The sequence below is a fragment of the Mus caroli genome, chromosome 14 (assembly GCF_900094665.2).
Source record: "Mus caroli chromosome 14, CAROLI_EIJ_v1.1, whole genome shotgun sequence".
Lineage (NCBI taxonomy): Eukaryota > Metazoa > Chordata > Mammalia > Rodentia > Muridae > Mus > Mus caroli.
In genome coordinates, this window is record NC_034583.1 from 105,804,833 (window position 1) to 105,825,486 (window position 20,654).

General features: G+C 37.6%; 1 protein-coding gene across 2 annotated transcripts in view; it reads left to right on the plus strand.

Moving 5' to 3' along the window:
- Positions 1 to 15,964, plus strand: part of Gpc5 (glypican 5) — a 1,353,471-nt gene extending 1,337,507 nt beyond the window's left edge. The window contains exon 8 of one of the 2 annotated variants that reach the window (XM_021182017.1): positions 15,061 to 15,964. In XM_021182017.1, coding sequence (XP_021037676.1) covers positions 15,061 to 15,218 — 158 coding nt within the window. In that variant the 3' untranslated portion in view covers positions 15,219 to 15,964. The remainder of the gene's footprint in view (positions 1 to 15,060) is intronic. The other variant, XM_029469205.1, reaches the window with a different exon arrangement.
- Positions 15,965 to 20,654: the final 4,690 nt, after the last annotated feature.

The window sequence follows — 20,654 nt, forward strand, 5'->3', positions numbered from 1 at the left end:
CCAATATAGGGGAATGCCAGGGCCAAAAGAATGGGAATGGGTGGGTAGGGAAGTGGGGGGCGCTATGGGGGACTTTTGGGATAGCATTGGAAATGTAACAGGAAAATATGTAATAAAAATATTAAAAATTAAAAAAAAAATCCAAAATTTCTGGGTCTAGTGTAGCAGGTCTGAGGCAGAAGGATTCTAAGTTCAAGGCAAACTTGGGTTGTACAGCAAGACTCAAAAAAAAAAATATAATAAGCAACTATAGTCTATTGTGACAAACAGTCGTAGACAGCTGGGCTACTTTTAGGCTGTAAGGATTAACCACTCAATATTCTTCATTTACTAAGATAGAAACAATTCTGAATGAAGTTAGTTTTCATCTTTATTCAAGAGGAGACTTTTTTTTTAAACCAGTGTTCCCATTTTACTTGTTGCAGCAGCTTTGGAACAAATACTTTAAAAGTGATGATGGTATACATTTAGACCATTCCTCATCTAGTATTTTAAAATATGCATTATGATTTAACATATATACCATACATATACAGACAAAATATGCATTTTGATTTTAACATGTATATGTATAACATATATACACAAAAATATGCATTATGATTATTATACACACACATGCATGCAGGCATGCGTGTGTGTGTGTGTGTGTGTGTGTGTGTGTGTGTGTGATATATAAATCAGGATACCTAGGCTAACTACTCAGTCAGTAAAGTGCTTGAATACAAAAATTAGGACCTGGGGTCAGTCCTTAGAACCCAAGGAAAAAACGTCAGAGATGTTTACAACCAGTGGCACATGTAGTCCTAGTGACATGGAGATACAGGTAAGTGAATGCTGGTGTCCACTGGCCAGCCACCATAGTCTACTCAATGATGCTTAGTCCCACTGAGTCAGAGAAAGCAGTGAGAGGCCCTACATCTTCTTTGTTGGTGCTATAAAATTATCTGACCAAAGGATTTAAGAGACAATAGGTTTTCTTTGGCTTGCACTTCTGAGTGATATACTCCACCATAGAGGGGAAGGTAAGGCAGTAAGCAGAGAAGACATAGCAGCAGAGAAAGAAACTGCCACCTTATATTGCCTCGGAATTCAGAGAGCAGAGAGTGAACAGGAAGCTGAGCCAGGCTACTTATAAAGCCTCAAAGCTTCAGACACACTTCCTTCAGGAGGCTTCATCTCCTGGAATTTCCCCAACCTTGCTTCCTTAATAGTGCCATCAGCTAGGACCGAATACTCAAATAGGTCTGCCTGTGAGGGTATGTCATATTCAACCCACAGCACTGTCTCACAAAGGAAGATCCACAACTCCAGAGTAACAGCTATAGAAGATGATCTCTGAGCTTCAGCTTGAGATGTGTGCATGTGCACATGTGCACACACACAAACACACACACACAGAAAGACAGAGAGAGACAGAAAGAGACAGAGACAGAGAGACAGAGACAGGAAGACAAGAGAGAGAGAGAGAGAGAGAGAGAGAGAGAGAGAGAGAGAGAGAGAGAGAGAGAGAGGAGAGAGAGAGGCTCAAAATACAACAACCCCAATCCTTCCCTTAAAGCTCTCTAGTTACATTTTCTTTGAAGGCAGTGAGCTTTCCAAGTATGTGGCAAGCATACACTGTGTAAGGTGATGCAGAACCTAGCAGACTAGTCATTGCATCTTCATACATATTTATACATTCTTCTCTAAAGCAGCTGGATGATTTGCATCATGTATTATTAATTAGTGGAGATGCTAGTAAAAGAAACTAAGTTTCCAGGAAAAAAATGAAACATTGCTCAGTATCTGTACCGAAAATGCTCATGTCGGAAAAGATTCCCAAAAAGTAATTAGCATCTACCAAAGGCAAACTGGTCACTCAGAAAAGGCACTAAAGTGAGCTGCGTCTGTACTTAACAGATGAATTCCTGCCCAGGGACTTAGACAGAGCTTCAGGGACTGGATACTGGAAGCCTTGCCATCCTGACGACGGACTGATCAGACACATTTAATTTTATTCCCTCCCACAACCTACTAAAATACACGATAGATCTTTTTCACTCTAACAAAAAACCTAAATTTACTGAATGCGGAAGAAACGGAAGAGGAGATATCAGTAAAAACAAATGGAATCTAGAAAGCAGATGGAACACTGGGACATAACACAGACTACAGAAGGATAAGTCCTACCAATCACTGAGAGACTCAGAATCCCAATCCAATTTGCTTCCTGGAATCCTCCAAAGACAGGCGTGTAACTAGGTAGAGTCACCTCTAGTGATACAGGAGAATCACCAAAGAGGATCCAGAAGCTCGAGCGGGCAGTGATTACTGCCTCCACTACAGGCAGGGCACCCCTTTCTCCTGTGTAGCATGATGGAAGGGAAGTGGCATACAGGAAAAGACCTCTGAACTGTGGAGTTCCAGGCATAGTCAAGGGTAGAAAGAGACGTTATTATGAAGACGAATAAGCATGTCTGTACCTGCATATGTAGTGAATAAGTGCTGCTAGCCTGTCTCTCCTACTTAGTTTGCAGATTTCCTGAAACCTAGGAAATTACTCTCAGGCAAAATGTCTGAATGGTCACCTCCGAAATTCTGCCCTCTTTAAGGGAAGACAACACACGCTGTGGCATGAGACAGGTTTTACTTCTGATTGGCCATGATTCACAGTCTCCTGATGTGGTGGTCTCAGACTATTGGCAGGTCTTATCTGTTGTGTTATGGTTGCCTTCTGACTTGGCCCTGAGGTTTGTTTCCTCTTCTGTCTCCTCTTCCTTTCCCTTTTGCATTTCCTCTCTCTTACACACGCCTGATATCTAAGAAACCCTTCAATGAGGAGAAAGCTAGGAGAAATCAGGAGATTCTGGTCACATTTCTCTAGTCACCTTGGGAGACCATTCCCAGAGTGCCAATCAGATTTTCAGTCTGTGTCTTTGCAGCACATAATCAAGTCGTCTTTCATCTATGAATGACGTGCACTAAACAGAGACTCTGCAGAAAGAAGAAAGTAATTAAAGTCACAGTAGCTTATTTATGTGACCTGAACATTGAAGCAAACAAAAACTGAAACAAATGATCAATTTACAGAAAAATAATGTAAGGCTTGAATTATGAAAATGTCAGTAAAAATGCTGAAGTTGAGTTAGAAAATAAACCAGAAAAAAACAAAATAATCTCAAAGAACTCTGAGAACACATGTAGAATATCCATCAATCAAATAAGAAACATGCTGCATACAATTAGTCAAAGATTCAGGAGTATTTATTCAATTGGAAAACTTAGCAGCCCAGATAGAGAACATTTGATGTATAGAGACCAGGCCACTGTGGACAGCACTGCATAGGCAGGGGATCCTGGATAGTATAAATGTGGGAAGAGTGGTAAACACACTGAATAATCATGCATTTATTTTCCTGTGTTTCTGATTTATAAATAATCTGTTTATCCTTTGAAATTTATATACTTCATTCAATATATTGATTCTATCCATCCACTACTTCTGTCTTTGTCAGGGTTATATTACTGTGATAAGACACCATGACCAAGGCAACTATTACAAGAGAAAACATTTAATTAGGACTGCCTTACAATGTCAAAGGTTCAGTCCATTACCACCACACTGGAAAGCATAGCTGCTTGTCAGCAGACATGGTGATGAAGAAGCTGAGAGTTCTATATCTTGTTCTGAAAGCAGCCAGAAGGAAACTATATTCTGCAGGTAGCTGGGAGGAGACTGGAATTCTACACTGGGCAAGACTAAAGGAGGCTGAGGAGCCAGTAAGCAGTACCCTTCTATGGCCTTTGCATTAGCTCTTGCCTCAAGGTTTCTGGCCTGCTTAAGTTCATGTCCTGACTTCCTTCAGTGATGAAAGCATATGATGTCAAAAGAGTGAGCCAAATACTTTTTTCCCAAACTTGGTCATTTGTTATGGTGTTTCATAATAGCAGTAGTAACCTCAATATAGACTGTTAGTATCTTAAAATAGATATTAGATCTTACTATCTAGTTTGGTGGTAAACTGACAGCCATAACAACACCCTATGTTTTTTGAGGTCCCTCTGGAATCTCTTTGAATGGCAACTCTTAGGAAGATATAATATACCAGGCAATGGATTCTTATATAATATACCATGTCTTCTGGAAACAGAAGTATCGACCAATGTAGAGTATCTTTGTTTAAATTCCTTTTAAATATATTTTAAAATTAGCTTATAAACTGGGAGATTTCCACAAGGCTTCTTCACGTGTCTTTAACTTTCACTTATCCATTCCATTGGACCGTCTCATATGCCAATCCCATGATCTCCTCTTAAACATGCAACCTTGAATAATTGGGACCCCCTTGCCTTATTCTGTTGATAGCTGGGGTTATAGGACAGTATCCTCTTACTAGGATCTCTTTTAGTTTTATAGTAATCAATAACCCTTTTTTGACAAGTTATACTCGAATTGTGGAAGTATTTCCACTTTGAAAAGCCCAGCTAATATTTTGCAAAAAGTCAGCAGAAATTCAAATAGTAGGCCCAAATTTATTTATATGTAATATAATACTATATCTCTGAAAGATGTGGAGAATTATACTTAATTTATCATTGCATAAAATAAATGACTGTGGATGTTTCATATTTAACAATAAGTGTAATTTTGTTTCTTGATAGAACTTGGAAAGGATATTGTTTGTATTTTGTATTAATTACTTTTTGCTGCTGTCATAAAATACCATGACCAAAAGTGACTTATGGAAGAATTACTTTGGCTCAGGGTTCTAGATAGAAGGTGTATCATGGCACAGTAGGAATGGTCACAGGCAGCCTGGCTGGAAGGCAAGAGAAACATCTTCAAAAACAAACAAGAGACAGTGAACTGAATGTGGATGAGGATATAACACCCTCAAAATTCAGGTTCAGCAAGACTGGTCCATGGCTTCCCTAAAGGTCACCACCCACTGGGGAACAAGAGTTTACACATGTGAGGTCTAGGGACATTTGTCATTCAGTCCAGTAGAGGACTTTCCTGTTCCAGGTTCTTTTCTCTCGGCAGTAATCATCTACCCAGTTCTTTAAGTTTATTGCTGATTACTTAATTAAAATAATTACAGTGATGCTGCTTTTATAAATAGCCTTCTTGTAGAATTTCTTCTGGAATGAATTTTCAAGTAGAATCCTACAGAATTCATGTTTGTGTAGCTGGTAATTAATAAAACATATTAAAGTATATTCATTGGTTATATTATCATCATCACTCATAAACTGCATGTAGTTGTGGGAATGTATACATGATCTAGAAGTATTCTTATTGACGATGGTGAAACTTATTTTTTAAAGTACAGATTAATAAAATGTCACCAGTTATGTTAAGAAAATTATAAAAAATACCCGTGCTGTCTCATTTACATTGGTGACAATATTGACTTAAAATAGTATAGTATCTTTTTGTGTTAACCAAGATAAACTTTTTAATGCAACCTGGAAAGAGTCTGATTGCTCTCATAATAAGAAGACAATAATTTTAAAGAGTAATCATGGAAGGTAACATACACAGATAAATTTGTTCTGTACCCCAGAGCAGAAAAATGCAGCCACTGATTACTCTTAAAATTTAAATTCAATAGATGGTATAAGGATGCTTTAGAAAAAAAGGGTCAGTGTTTTTACCACTTCTCACTTCATTTTAAATTAATTACTAAAGAAAATACTCAGCAAGAGGCATTACTTGACAAAATGCAAAGAAAATTATATTGCTGACTGTCTTTGTCAGTTTTCTATTGGTAGGAAGCGACACCATGATCGAGTTAACTAATAAAAGAAAGTGTTTGGTTGAGGCTTTATTTACAGTGTCAGTGACTGTCATGGTGAGAAGGATGCCCAGGGATGTCACCACCCACACCTCCACCATTGGTCACTTATTGGGAAAATGCCTTACAGCTATATCTCATGGAGACATTTCCTCAAAGGAAGCTCCTTTCTCTGTGATAACTCCAGCTTGTGTCAAGTTGACACACAAAACCAGCCAGTGCAAGTTGTAATTAGTGCAACTTGAAACGATTATTAAGGTATATAACTTGTGGGCTTGTGAGGAGGCATAGTGGATAGGAACACTTGCTATACAAGTTCGAGGGCCTAAGTTCAGATCCACAGCATCCACATGAAAAACTTGGTACAAGGCACATCTGTTACACCATTACTGAGAGGAGGGTGTGGAGGGGCAGACAGAAGGATCACTTGATTCAGGGGCATGCTGACCTATCTGAAAAACAGCCAGCTTCATGTTCAATAAGAGACTTGTCTCAAGGGAATATGCAAAGAAATGATACAAGATTTGTCTACTATCTTCATTTAGCCTCTACATACATATTAAACAGATGTGTGAACCTCTTACACACATACATAAACCACAAATATTCTAATGTGTCTGCATGGTATAAAAAGAAATAAAAAATTTCAATAGACTTCTAAGTGTTTCTAGCTATGTATTTTAATGAATATTAAAAATTCAAAGCAAAGAACTTAAAGAATTAATATAGAATGCATCCATTATACATATATTTAAACATAGAGGATTAATGAAACATAAAGGAAATACAGCCTAATGGAAATCAAGCAGAATAAGCAAATTGACCTGTTAGACTGAAAACACAATCAGATATTAAATCAGATATTAAAATAATTCAGTGATCTGAAAGTGAAATTAAATATATCAAAATAATAAATGTATTTCAGGGTTTCTGGATGTAGTAACAAAGCAAAGTATAATAATATAGAGAAGATTGGAGGCTTGGAAAAAAATGTTCTTTGAGCAAAAGCATTTCCAAAAGATAACAGATGTCGTTATAATAATAAAATACAATGTGGATTAGAGTGCTGAAAAAGATAATGGTGATCATTATAGGTGAGAAAGTATTCACTGTAGAGGTGACAATTCTGACTCTGGGGATTGTTCCTTGATCTCAAAATGAACACATACATAGCTAGTGTGGGATTTAAACAAAAGCTACCCCATAACTGATTCTTTAAAGTGATGAAAATTAGTAAAGTTGGTAGCCTGGATCCCTGTAGGGATTCAGGTGGGAGAGGGTGCCACTGCCTTCTGGCCATGGCTGCAGTCATTGTCTTGACATGTTCCATGCTGCCTTGTGCACTCCTTATCAAGGAGGAAGGCTAGGTGCCCTGGTTAGTAGCTTTTCTAAGAAGAACCAACACACCCACCCAACTTTGTTATGTCTCATCCATTTTTGGGTTTCCCTACTCTAGTTTAATTTAATTTGTTGTAATAAAACACCCTCACAAAAAGTGATTTACAAGAGAACATATCTACATTAATTTACAACTCCAGATAGTTGCAAATTAAATTACAGTTCCGTCGTAGTTCATGACTATGAGTAAGTCAAGGTGGCGGGAAATTGGCATAGCAGTCACCTCACAACAGCAAGAAAAGGTATGTGAAAAAGATATGTGGATGTTTTGTTCCCCCCTTCTAAGATGGATCAAAGTATCCACACTATGGTCTTCCTTCTTGAGTTTCATGTAGTTTGTGAATTGTATCTTGGGTATTCTGAGCTTCTGGGCTTCTGGGCTAAGTGGAGTAGAGACTGAAGAAATGACCATCCAGAGACTGACTCACCTGGGGACCCATCCCATATAAAATCACCAAACCCAGACACTGTTGTGGATGCCAGCAAGTGCTTGCTGACAGGAGACTAATACAGCTCTCTCCTGAGAGGTTCTGCCAGTGTCTGACAGAAGTGGATGTTCACAGCCACATACATTGAACTGAGCACAGGGTCCCCAATGAAGCAGCTAGAGAAAGGAACTTAGGAGCTGAAGGGGTTTGAGGTCCCATAGGAGGTACAACAATGTGAACTAGCCAGTACCCCCATTGCTCCCAGGGACTAAAGCACCAACCAAAGAGCACACATGGTGGGACTCATGGCTCCAGCTGCATATACAGCATATGATGGCCTAGTCGGTCATCAATGCGAGGAGAGACTTTTAGTCCTGTGAAGGTTCTATGCCCCAGTGGGGGGAAATTCCAGGGCTAGGAAGTAGGAGTGGGTGGATTGGTGAGCAGGAGGAGGGGGGTTAGGGGGAGGGTGTTTTTTGGAGGGGACACTAGGAAAGGGGATAACATTTGAAATGCAAATAAAGAAAATATCCAAGAAAAAGAAAAAGAAAAAAGATATATGGAAAAACCACACTCTTCTAACCCAAGAAAAAAATCAATTGGTGGGATTAGGAGAACATGGTAGACATAAATACTCAAGGCTAAGTGTTTAAGTAGAGACAGTGGGGACCCACTTATTAGAGCACCAAAAAAACAGAGGCTATGGAGATGGATCTAGTAAGCATACTTTCTGCAGTAGCATAAGGATCTTTGTTTATGCAGGTAAATCGCTAGATATGGCCATATGAACCTGCTTCCCAAAGGTTGGGAAGGTGATGCAGAGACGGGAGGATCACTGGCGTTTCCTAGCCAGTAGCCTAGCTAAAATTTATTGATTTCCACATTTAGGAGATTTCTTGTCTCAAGGAAGTAAAACACGGGCAAGTAGAAGACATTTTCCTTGTCTTAGCACAAGTTACCTCTGCACATGCATAGACACTATGCATGATGTACTACAGACATAGACACATTGACCCACATGTACACCATACATAGGCACACACACACACACTAGACAGTGATAGTCTTTTTCCACAGAGCATGGAAGACAGTTCCACCAGAACAGCTCCTTGATTGATTAATTAATTATATGCTCTGCATACCTAATAGGACACCTCTGGGTTGTATATCAGCTAGGCTTGTTCAAGCTGCTACAGGATTATCAGGCACCTGTACATCCAGATACATTGCTCATACTCAATCATGGAAACCTATAGAGTAGCCTATGGCAAACTAAAAGGTGACTCAATATTGTACAAGATACATCTAGCATATAAACAATTCTCTTGTCATGTCGGTAAGGAAGCGGTTCTGGTCAACTTACTTTCATAGGAAGAGAATATGATTAGGAGTCCAGAGCAACTTTATTCTAAAAATTTGTGTCAATTTTTTTCATAATGAATTTTTAATACTATACCATGACTTCTTAGTTCATATCTAATTTTCATTTTTATTTTACATTCAAAGTTAAATCAATATAATCTTGGCCTTTATAATGAAAGCAAGAAGCTTGAGGAAACATTTTTTTCTAGTTTTAAAATTTTTCTGCCTTGGGTTATATTTCTCCATTTATAAGTTCACAAAATTGTTACTAAGTACTTACTATGTCAATATGAAAATTAATGAGGGAATCCCTACTTTCATAGAGACATGGTGATATTTGATTGAGCTAAAAGAGCCTTAAAGACATTGCTAGCATATATAGAAATTCCACCAAAATCCATTTACAAGTACATACTTATTTTTGAATAGTTCTTAATAAATAAATGTATCTCATATTTTAACATGGATTCATATTTCATGTGTCATTTAGGCACATAATGGCTAATAATTTTCACTAGCTTATACATTTTCTGAACAATTGTATGCATATTTTCCTAATTTTTCCCACGGACCAACTTTATAAGAGTGGAATTACTATGCCTGGGTAAATGTACCTTTTAAACAGCTTTGATACATATTGGCCATTTTCCCTAAAATAAGGCAATTTCCCTAATAATACACTCTGATGTCTATGAACTGAGAAAAATTAGAACACCTCTTTGTATAAAAATTTATATTTATCTGTTTCCCAATAACTTACTAGTCTTTCTTTAGGTCACTTTTTCTTGTAATTACCCTTGATTTCCTTTTGCCACTATATTATCAAAACAGGTGTAGGTTTTGTATAGAATGCTAGAATTATATTTTCAAGACACTTATCACTCAGTGGACTGTGTGGTCTGTATTTTCTCCAGTGTGCAGTGTGTCCTTTGCTCTTGCAACAAAGAGCATGTCATGTAGAAATTATTCATTCTTTAGAGTCAAAGATATTTGCTTCATACATTCAGCCTTAACAGTCTATAGGATTTTTCATCTATAAATAAGTAAAAATATAAATGTATTCTTTTTTTCACATTTTCATTGTTATATTTTAATTTGTGTCCCATAAAGATGTTACAATACATTCTCTGTTCTGAACAAAAGTACTCTCATTTCAAACCTCTTAAAATTCTGTTGTCTTATAGACTCGATAAGTTAAGTTACTTATGTATCTATGCTCTGGCAAACCAGAATTTCCCTGTCAGGTCGATGCTTTGAATGGACATCCCCATGAGTATGATGCTGGAGGCAATGAGTGGCTCATACCGATATTCATCTATGGCCAAAAAGACTTTAATAAATTGTTATTTATAAATCTTTTCCTAATGTTTAGAAGGGAAGGGTATAATAATACATTCTGGTGTGGGAAGGAACTTCATTATTCAATTACCATTTAACAATATTCATTTAAGCCATAGTATACAACATATAGAAAGTGTCATGCTTACATGTTCTATCATTAGTAGAACCAAATTATCTGTGTTGAGTTCAAATAGTGTTCTGTCATTATATTTTCAATAGCGTTGAGTTCAAATAGTATTCTGTAGTTATATTTTCAATATTTAAATCTTCCCTTCCTTTTCAGAATTTTGAAAAAGGTTCCTAATGTTCACGTTTTATTTTGTTTTCATTTTTTATATTCACCAAACTGTGATATCACGTTCATTGCATACTATGTACTGAGACTCTAGTACAGTATCTAAAACCCAATGTCTAGATTTTGGGATAAGTAAACAAATTGACAACTCAAGACAATTTACCTTGTTTAAAATAACTTATTGTGAGGCACAGTCCTCATGACTTGGTGAAAGTTGGAGAAATTTTATAGTTTATAAATAGATGAAAAAGTGGGTGTATACAGAAAAAACAATCTCATACCCCTTACCTCAGTGAAAACACCAATGTACTCATGACAAAAATCCTCCAAACCTCAGGTCATTGATCTGCCTTCACCAGCCACATGTCCTCTACCTCGAAATATTTCATGCAATTTGACTAACAGAAAATTAGCACATAATCAGCCATTCTAAACATCTGTGAAGAAGAGAACAAAACTGAACCTGTTTTCAACATAAATAATGTTAGTGTCTTATCCAGTGCAGAGTCTGTGCCATGGAAGATCAAACACACTCCAGGTTCACACTTTAGAATTTGAAGTCCACCTGCACTACTCCTAGGTCCTCTACTTTGTCAGTACAAACTGGTATGCCTTGCATACTCTATGGAAATTAACGGAGTCCATGTATATGAACTTCCATAGCAAATGTGTGGTAGATATCTCTAGGTAAGTTGACATGCTCCACCATCAACTTAACAGTGACTTCCCTGAACATAGTTTATCACTCATATATCCTTCATAGCACCATCTGTCAGAAAAGTACTCAAGTTTCAAGGATTAAAGTTCTGTTTAACTTTCCAGTAGCATAGCCTTTGTCATTCTCCAAGTACATTAACAACCACTAGAGGGAAAAAATATGGATTTATCAGTACATTTGCATACTGCTATTATGTACTAAAAAGGTTATTCAAATTTTACTGTGTGTTTATTTAATTTATTAATGTAATATGTTCTAGAACATTTTTTCTTTTATGAGTCTTTGGCTAGCTTTGACATAATTTCCAAACTTAATTAAATTTCTTTAAGAAAACAATTATAGTACTGTTTGCTTTTTCAGCAAAATATGTAACTTACAGAAAGCAAGGCCAGGTTTTAACTGGATTGATTCATAACTATAGCTGTATTTAGCATGTTCACATATTACGTTAAGGACACAAACCTTAAGATTCTTACCTTAATTAATGGTACACCTACCTCAGATATTAAAACATGGCTTTGGGTTTAAAGCAGTGAAGACCTTGTCTGACTTGAGACACCAGATCAAACACCTTTCTGTTACATGCTAGTTGATGGTTGTAGGGCATGTAGGACCTTGGTACCAGACAGGCATGGCAAGGTTGAAGGAGCTCAAACTATGGGAATCTCAGAATTGGGAATAGAAGGAGTGGAGCCATTCCCTGTCTACCTCTATCTGCTCTGGAACACATAACTACGGCGCCCTACTGAGAAAACCATGAACGCTAGGTCAAGTAGCAAAAACACTTGGGGTTCTGCGGGGCAAGTAGAACGGTGCCACCAGAAAGAAGAACTAGTAAGGTCATAGCAAATTCAAAAACCCCAGTATGTCTCATAGTTCAGAATGGTGTTAGAATCAGCTCCAGGCCAGATGACCTGTCCATAACACCTCACCAAGAGGACTCTGACAGTCACATAACATAAAAACCTAGAAGTCTCTCTCCATTCCAGTGAGGAATCTAGATTGGCCCTGAGTGCTTAGCCAATGAGCTTCCTTTCCTGAGCTTCTTTTCCTGCAAAAGGTATTTAATCTCATTCACCCTGTGTAAAAATGTCTGCATTCATGTCCGCCACGAGTAAAACAGTTTGGACAAGCAAAGACCATCTCCTTCCTTCCTCAAGGATTGCGATGGGGAGGCCTTAGTCTTAAAGAGCCTTGCCTACATCTCCAGAAGAGGGCTTCTCTTCCAGTCTCTCCATACATTTGGCACTTACTCAGAGCCAAGACAGATTCTACCCCGGTCCCGGGCTCAGTGCTCACCTGCAAACTCCCATTTTCCACTCCTCGTTGTCCCCAGGGGCATCTGGGTACACAGAAGTTCAAGAACTCTGTCCCAGAACTTGCTTTTTCTGCCCGGAAGAACATGGACTGCGACCCATCGTAGGCTGCATTCTGCTTTTCCTGAGTGGCACATTGGCATCCCAGAGGGTCAGGCTACAAAGCAGACTCACAGAGTTCTCCATGCTAACGAGTTGTCTACATAGCATCCTAGAATTCATCCTTTCCTGAACGTCCCTTCCCATAAAAGGTACCGTCCCTGATTCACCCCAATAAAGTGCATGCATTCTCATCTGTCATCAAACAAAGCAAAACAAACAAGCAAGTATCACTTCTTTATCAAGGATCGCTGCAAGAATCACTTCTTCATCGAGGATCACTGCAGGGAGTCGAGGTGGAGGGTGCTTGTAAAAAGCCCAGCCTACACTGCCCAGAAAGAGGGCATCTTCCAAACTACTAGAGTCCTCTTAGCTTCTTCCTAAGCTCTAGCTCAGCAAAAGGTTTAAAACCAACCGTGACGGAAATATTCGCATTTGACTGCCCTCCCTATAAAAAATGAATTGCTAGTTTATTCATCTTGCCTAATGACACAGAAGGGCAAAACAAGTACCCAAACAATGAATAATAATGCTTGAACTCAGGCTGAAAAATCAATACATCAGATCCGTGGAGCTTGCTTGGTCTTAATGCTCTCATCCCTGAATGCAGTAGGGCTTACCTTCTGAATATATATGTGCATTGACCTAATTACATAAATATTGAATTTTCCTTATATGAGGACCTCTTTTTCAGTCTCAGTGTAATTATGATGTCAATATTTGTGGCTGTACTAACACTGAGTTGAATTCTGTTCATTGTGATGGATATCATTATGTCATGAGATAACTCAGAGTCACATGGCCTTAGAACATTGGTGACACTAGATAGTGACGGACAAACCAGCAATTCCCTGGGTGTGTCACACTATTACCACCTGAAGAAAGCAATTGGTTCATTGCAAATCCTTATGGACCTTTCCCTACCCAGCCTGTCAGAGTCCATAAGGCAGAGGAATAGCAATTTAAAAGTAAGTAAAGGGGCTAAAGAGGTGGCTCAGCAGTTAGAAGCACTGACGGTTCTTCCAGGGTTCTTGATTCAATTCCCAGCAACCACATGGTGGCTCACAACCATCTTTAATGAGATCTGATAGCCTTTTCTTGTATGAATGAAGACAGCATATTCATATACATAAAAGTAAATGGCTTAATTCATCTGCCTTTCTTTTTTATAGTTAGACCAAGGGCTTTATCTCTAAATTCCATTGGCAGTGTTCCTATTGACAAGTTCTCCAATATACTGGTGGATATCTATATTGGTTTCTTCATGCCTCTATGTGCACATAATGGCTATATAATTCATAGCTTTGTGTATATTATATTATAGTAATATAATAGTGTCCTGTGCCCACTCTCATATGTGAAATCTAAACAGCCCCACTCATAAAGATGGAGGGCAGAATGCTGCTTCCAGGGCTTTCTAGGGCTTCAAGGGCTTCTAGGCTTATGGCTGCAGAAGAAGAGTTGGTTGTCAAACAGGACCATGTTTCAGAAATGAAGCAGAAAATGCAGGCAGAAGACAAGTGTTTCAGACATAATACAGAAGATTAAGTATAGCTCATAATACTCTATTATACATTACATTTCAAAATTGGTAAGAATGTAAATTTTAAAGCCTCAATACAAAACTTAGTATTTATTTCATATTTCATATTTATATCATAACACGTTATACTGAATAAATGTATTTCATAATAAAATTTATTGAAAAATAAAAATAAGTATGTAAAAACCCTATGCTTACTTTGTTCTGATATGAGGTAATATCTAGAAGTTCAACTCTATTTTTTTTAATTTTTATTTAGTCTATTTTTTTTTACACTTCAGATTTTATTCCCCTTCCAGTCCTCCATCTGACTGTTACACATCTCATACCTTCTCCCCTCCCCCTCCCGGTTGAATTAAAGTTCAACTTTAAACAGTCTTATTTAATTATTTCCTCTTACCTAGTGGCATTCTCATGAGAAAACTTGTTGCCAGTTCTATAGTTGACACAATGGAAAAAGCAGTAATGGAATATCTCAGAATATTTTATTTTACTAAATTTCTTTGCTTCTTTACAGAAATATTCTCAAAGAATTTTCTTAGTCAAAAAAAAAAGATTTTACTTTTCTCTTAACAGCATTTATGAGGATGCCTATATAAAAATGTTATTTCTACAATGTGGTTAGGGCGGGACTAATTGTGAAGCATAGGGCTTGGAGTCTGGGTGAAAACAGAGAAGGCAATACCAGCAAGAAGACAGTGGCATGTGCTTATCAGCTTTAAGAGCTATCCGAGGTTTGCATGCCCCACATCACTCTGTGCTTTCTTACTTGTCCTCCAGGGATGCCAGACAGCATGAACTTCAGTGATGTGAAGCAAGTCCATCGAGCAGACCGTGGAAGTACTCTGGATACAACCGGCGCCGGATGTGCGTCAGGAACTGAGTCTATGGCACTCCCTCTGCTGGGGACGCTGATGTTTCTTCCCTGGCTTTGGTAATGACATACCTTACTGGAGTCTTGAATTATCCCTTATCTCCTTATGTCTGGAACAGAAAAACTCTTTTAAAATAAATTAGGGAAAGTTGTGTTATTCTAACTTCTTAGATGCCAACTGGAATGTTCACACAGTACCTATCAGTCAAGATTCTGATAGTCTCTTTCAAACTATGTCTTCTTGGCATCTAACTTAAATCTTCTTAAATTCTAACATTAAATCTAAACTGTGAAAACTCAGAAGTGACTATTAGTAAGAAGGCTTTGGTGTATCTGTAATTCTATAGTCTGCTTAATCAAACCCTTTCCTTTTAACATTGTGAATGTTGACATTTGAGGGTGTGTTTGTCAAGCACAGAACACAATAAGTAGTATTTCTTAAAGAACTGGGAATAAAAATAACATTAAGTCAAAGCACACAAAGGCAAGTATTATGCATGCATTTTAGGGGATTCTTTCATTTTTGCAAGTTAAATAAAAAGTTACTACAAGTCTGTGAGATATAGAGTAGATTAGCAGGGCGATTTCACATAAATTTAATGAAGGAGCTTCATAATGTTCTACACTAAACCTCCTCTACTGAGCTTAGTAACTTAGGGATGTCCATGTGATGTTCCTTTACATTTGAAATGCACTGTAGTATTATGGCTCTGTTCCTCTTTTGTGTTTACCTAAAACAACTAGCTATGTCAGAAAGCACACTTGTTAACTCCAATAAAGTTGTTGATTATTTGATGAGAAATGTCAAAGAATATTATGGTCTTTTTTCCTAACAAAAGTTTATTCCTACTTCATTCGTTTTTGAAAATGTTATTTGCTACTTTGTAAAGAAAGCATCCTATGGAGCAAGCAGTTGGCTATCCATGCATAAGGTCTGATGAATGTCTTCCTGTGAGTAATAAGAAAGAACACGCAGTATGCAAGGCTTTAGTTTTCTTCCTATGTTCTCAGCAGGAAGGTCCCTAATCCACCATCCCTAACTTCTCAGTTGTGATCAGTTGCCTCAGCAGATACTGATAGGATACGTCTGAATCTGCACTTACGGAGGAAGAGACGAGTCAGCTTTTATTAAGAAGTATCACACCCAGCTGAGGCCAGGAAATATATCGCATACAAAGCAAAGGAAGAAGAAAAGGAAATGCTGAGCCTCTTAAGCAAATAATCCAAAAGGATTTAAAATGACCTCTGACAAGGGTCACAAAAGACTCAATTCAACAACTGCCCAGACAGAGGCAGAATTAATTTTCCCTAGTAAGAAAAAAATACATGATACACCTTGGCTCTCTAAGGTTCTCAGTCAGGGGGTTGGAGAGTTGTCAGCTTAAATTACAATATTTTTAACTGTTCAAGTTGGTTTTCATGTCTATTCAAACGTGCTTTAAAGCTGGAAACAGCATGTCACTGCTGATTCTCTGTGTGGTTTCCGTAGGCTACTGTTCCACCCTGAGATGATTAGTCCTTGACCCTCCATCTGCATTCACCACACTCCACAAATTACAAAGTTGAGCCTATTTATTTCCTATGATTTTGTCTCCAATCTCAGCCCTTTACTCAGATCACTGTCTCGGGAAAAAAATAATATTTAATCACTCATGTACTCTTGCTCCTGTTGAAGTTAGTTTTCTATAGAGAAATGTCTGGCTCCGCAAATGAGGGGAAATTAATTTTGAAAGCCAACAAGCTGAAGAGCATAGTTCAGGGGTTTTAGATGTATATTGACAAAATTACTTGGTTGAAGATAATTTGGGGCATTACGAGAATTGGATGAGAGCAGAGAAGTAACACAATCAATAGAATTGGTGGGTAGATTTTAGAGACTACATTTTGTGTTCTCAAGTGTGTGATGTCTACCTCCAGCAGTGTACTTTGAGACTACACGTGTCCTGACACTGCTGTGAGAGTTCAGAGCCCTAGGATGTTTTCAGAATTTCTTTCATAGCCTCGGGCATCATTTTTAGTATTCTTGGTGAGGATATCCATCCTTTAATATTCCACTTGGTGACATTTTATACTTATACAGTGTTTTATGGTGTACAAAGTTCTTTCAAATAAAAGAAAGCATCTCGCTGACCTCCATTACTCTCAAAGATGACTTGATTTTTATACAAACAAACAAAAACCAACACTGAGTTTGCATTAATCCAGTTCCAAATTGCATCTGAGTGTTTTCTATGAATGATATCTAAGAGGGTTTAAGCAATGATTTAATGTAATCTCAGTATGGAAGAGATGAGAAAAGTTTCATTCCCATGATGACTTAAAAAATATCAAAATATCGCATTTTGTACTGATGGGTTTTTATATTGAATAATTTTTACAAATTCCTGATTTAATCTGAGCTCTGAGTGAGTTTTTATACACATTGAAGTAATCACAAAATTTAGTGCAGGATTGAGAAGTGTAGCTCAGTACAATATACCTTAGATTCTGAATTCATTCCCCAACACCAGAAATTCCTAAAATCTCTATACAAAGTGTGTGTTTGTGTGTATGTTTGAGAGAGAGAGAGAGAGAGAGAGAGAGAGAGAGAGAGAGAGAGAGAGAGTGTAATAAAAAGAGAGATAAGAAAGGAAAAGTAAAAACCAGTAACAAGAAGCCTTAGACTTTAGCTGGGTGTCTCACATCTCCAGAGGGGGAGTTGGTTAGGAATCTTAGATAATAATTACTTGCTCATTATTCTTCATAGGCACAGTGATAAATGAGTTTATTGAATTTACGCATATTCTCTTTCGAAATTCCCAATAACATTGTCATCTGTATATTACTAATGAGAGAAGATGGGTTTAGGGACAGTATGGGATTTGTCTGATGCCATGTAACTAATGATCGTATAATTAGATCGGTAAGTTTGGTGCCTTTGTAAAAGCTCTTCCTAGCTCAGCAGCAATATTGTTCCACAACAATAGAGAAGAAACACAGGTGTTTAACAGCAAAACTCCCCAGGATTATTGAAGTTTCTAAACAAGTGTTTTTAAATCAAAGTACAATGGACTACAGAATTCATCATTGTCAGACTTCACATCTGTCTAGAAGCACATTGAAAAGGAAAAATGTATATGTGACCTTCTTGCTCAAAACTTTTCTCATCTCTTACACAATGAGATCACATTCAAATCATACACACACACACACACACACACACACACACACACACACAAAATCGGCTACAATGTAAAAGAGAAAACATCACATCTATATCTATCATGGAATCATGAAATTACTTTTTTTGTTTGTGTGTTTCCTGTGATGGGAATCATTTTTTCACCAGTAGAACACAGGGAAAAAATTACAGAAGAAAAAAAAAATTTAAAAAGGAGGGGGTCAAGGAAGGAGTGAGGGAATGGAGGTGGAAGAGCTGTATAAAGAAGGGAAGGGAAGGAGGGAGGGGGAGAATGGTGGCAAGGGAATGGGAATCTTGCTTTATGCTCTGGATCCGCCTTTTAATTCATGGTTTGTTTGGGAGCATCTTGTGCATGTGTTGATGATGACTGGGTTTTTCTCCTCACGAAAGGGCAGACGTTAATAAGATATTTTCCCCAAATATTTATGTTGTTTGAAGTGTTCACTAAGGACACTTTGGGAAGCATTAGATTAGGTTATTGTTTTCAGACACTTAAGTTATTGTTTTATCTCCAGATTCTCCAAGTACAATAAAAATACTTCCTTCTTATAACATGAATTTACCCTGGACTTCTGTTACATGGTAAGAAATTCACAGTGTGCAACGAAGTCATTGTTTCCTCAGATTGCCAACCATGCATTCATACACAATTACATGGGTTATATTAAAGAATAATAATTAACATGGTTATGTATCAACAATTTCTTTAAATGCTTATTATTTGTGATGCATTTCTAATTAACATATTGATAAAGCACAATTTGCTGATTGAAAGATTTTTTTTATTTTCTAAGGTTAAACAGTAAGTGATTTTTGCTCTTACTATTATTTTTAAAATTAAGATTCAGTGAAACACTGTTTCTAAAACTTTACCTACTGAAGAATTAACATTTTTGCATAATATAATGAATGCACTCATAGCTGTGCAGCAATAACTTATCTGGAACCGAGTGAGCTGTGAATATTAGTTCATATATTTGCAAATGTGTTATTCAAGATTTTTTTCTTCCATCTTGCACCATCTTATAATGTGTTTTGTCAGGAAATTTAGGAGATTACACATTGTGCCTTTCCAATAAAGCTTTTCCTTGACTCTAACAAAGTTCAGGGAGACAAAGATACTGCCATTTGAAATAGAGAATTAAAAACAGCACAGAGAGAAGACCAGCAAGAGTCAGAACTCCTGGGAAGAGAGGGAATGGAGGAACCATGAGCACAGCTTTGATAATTTGGTAAGCAAATTTTGACTTTTGTGTGTTTTCATCTGTACTGTGAAAACCACTGGTCTAGGAGCATTGAAGAGTGGAGGACCAAAAGAAGTCTTCAGATTTTCTCGATGACTCATGCTGCAATGAGTAGCATGAAACAGAAAAAAAAAAAAAAAAAAAAAAAAAAAAAACAGGATGGCAGGAGTAAGCAAATATAGAACACATTGCAAAATAAATGCAAGAAAATTCTGTGAACAGAATCGCATTTTCTAAAACAGCCAGTTCCACAGTTGCGGTGAAGGAGTTCCAGAGGCCACTTAGCAAAGTCAATGTAAGCTGCATCTGCCTTGTGCCTGCACGTATTCCCTCCTACAGTGATTTTCTTTCATTTGTGTCATTGTGCTTATGCCTTCCCTTCTGTAAAAACGGAGACAAACTACATCAGCGCCATGAAATGACTTAGAGGAGAGATTAAGGCACCCTTTATGAGGGACCTACCTGTCTCCTGATGAGCAGAGATTCATGGTCCTCTTCATGGTACCTTCTGCTACAATGAATATATTTCTGAGATGGTATTATTTCCTTCTGCACCCAACCTGCTTGTTGACAGCTGTTAACATGGAAAATAGAATGTAAAGGAAAGAGTACCAGAGCATTCGAATACGGACTGGAACGGGAAGAAACACTGGACAAATGTGTAACTATAGGGGCTTATTCAGGGACTCTCTCTCTCTCTCTCTCTGCCTATAATATAATATCCACTGTAACTCAAGGTCTAAATATAAATTGGTTTTCTAATATGAAAGATGAGAATTCTGTTGGAAGGTCTTTTTGACTGGCACACGCAGACAGTTCTGTCTGGGTTTACTGGTGCGCTGAGCATAACCCCAGTCAGGTGAGAACATACACTGAGAAAAAATGGTGCGCTCCTAACTATTTCGTGCTAAAGTTATTCTCATATGGGTATTTCTAAGTAACAAATCCTTTCTTATTTCAGTGATGACTTTCTATTATAGTGCCAGGGAAATATTAGTGATCTCCCTCCAAAACAGACAGGATCTGATCTGATGCACCTCACAGCAGGGTCTTTATTCTTTACAAGCTAGCATGG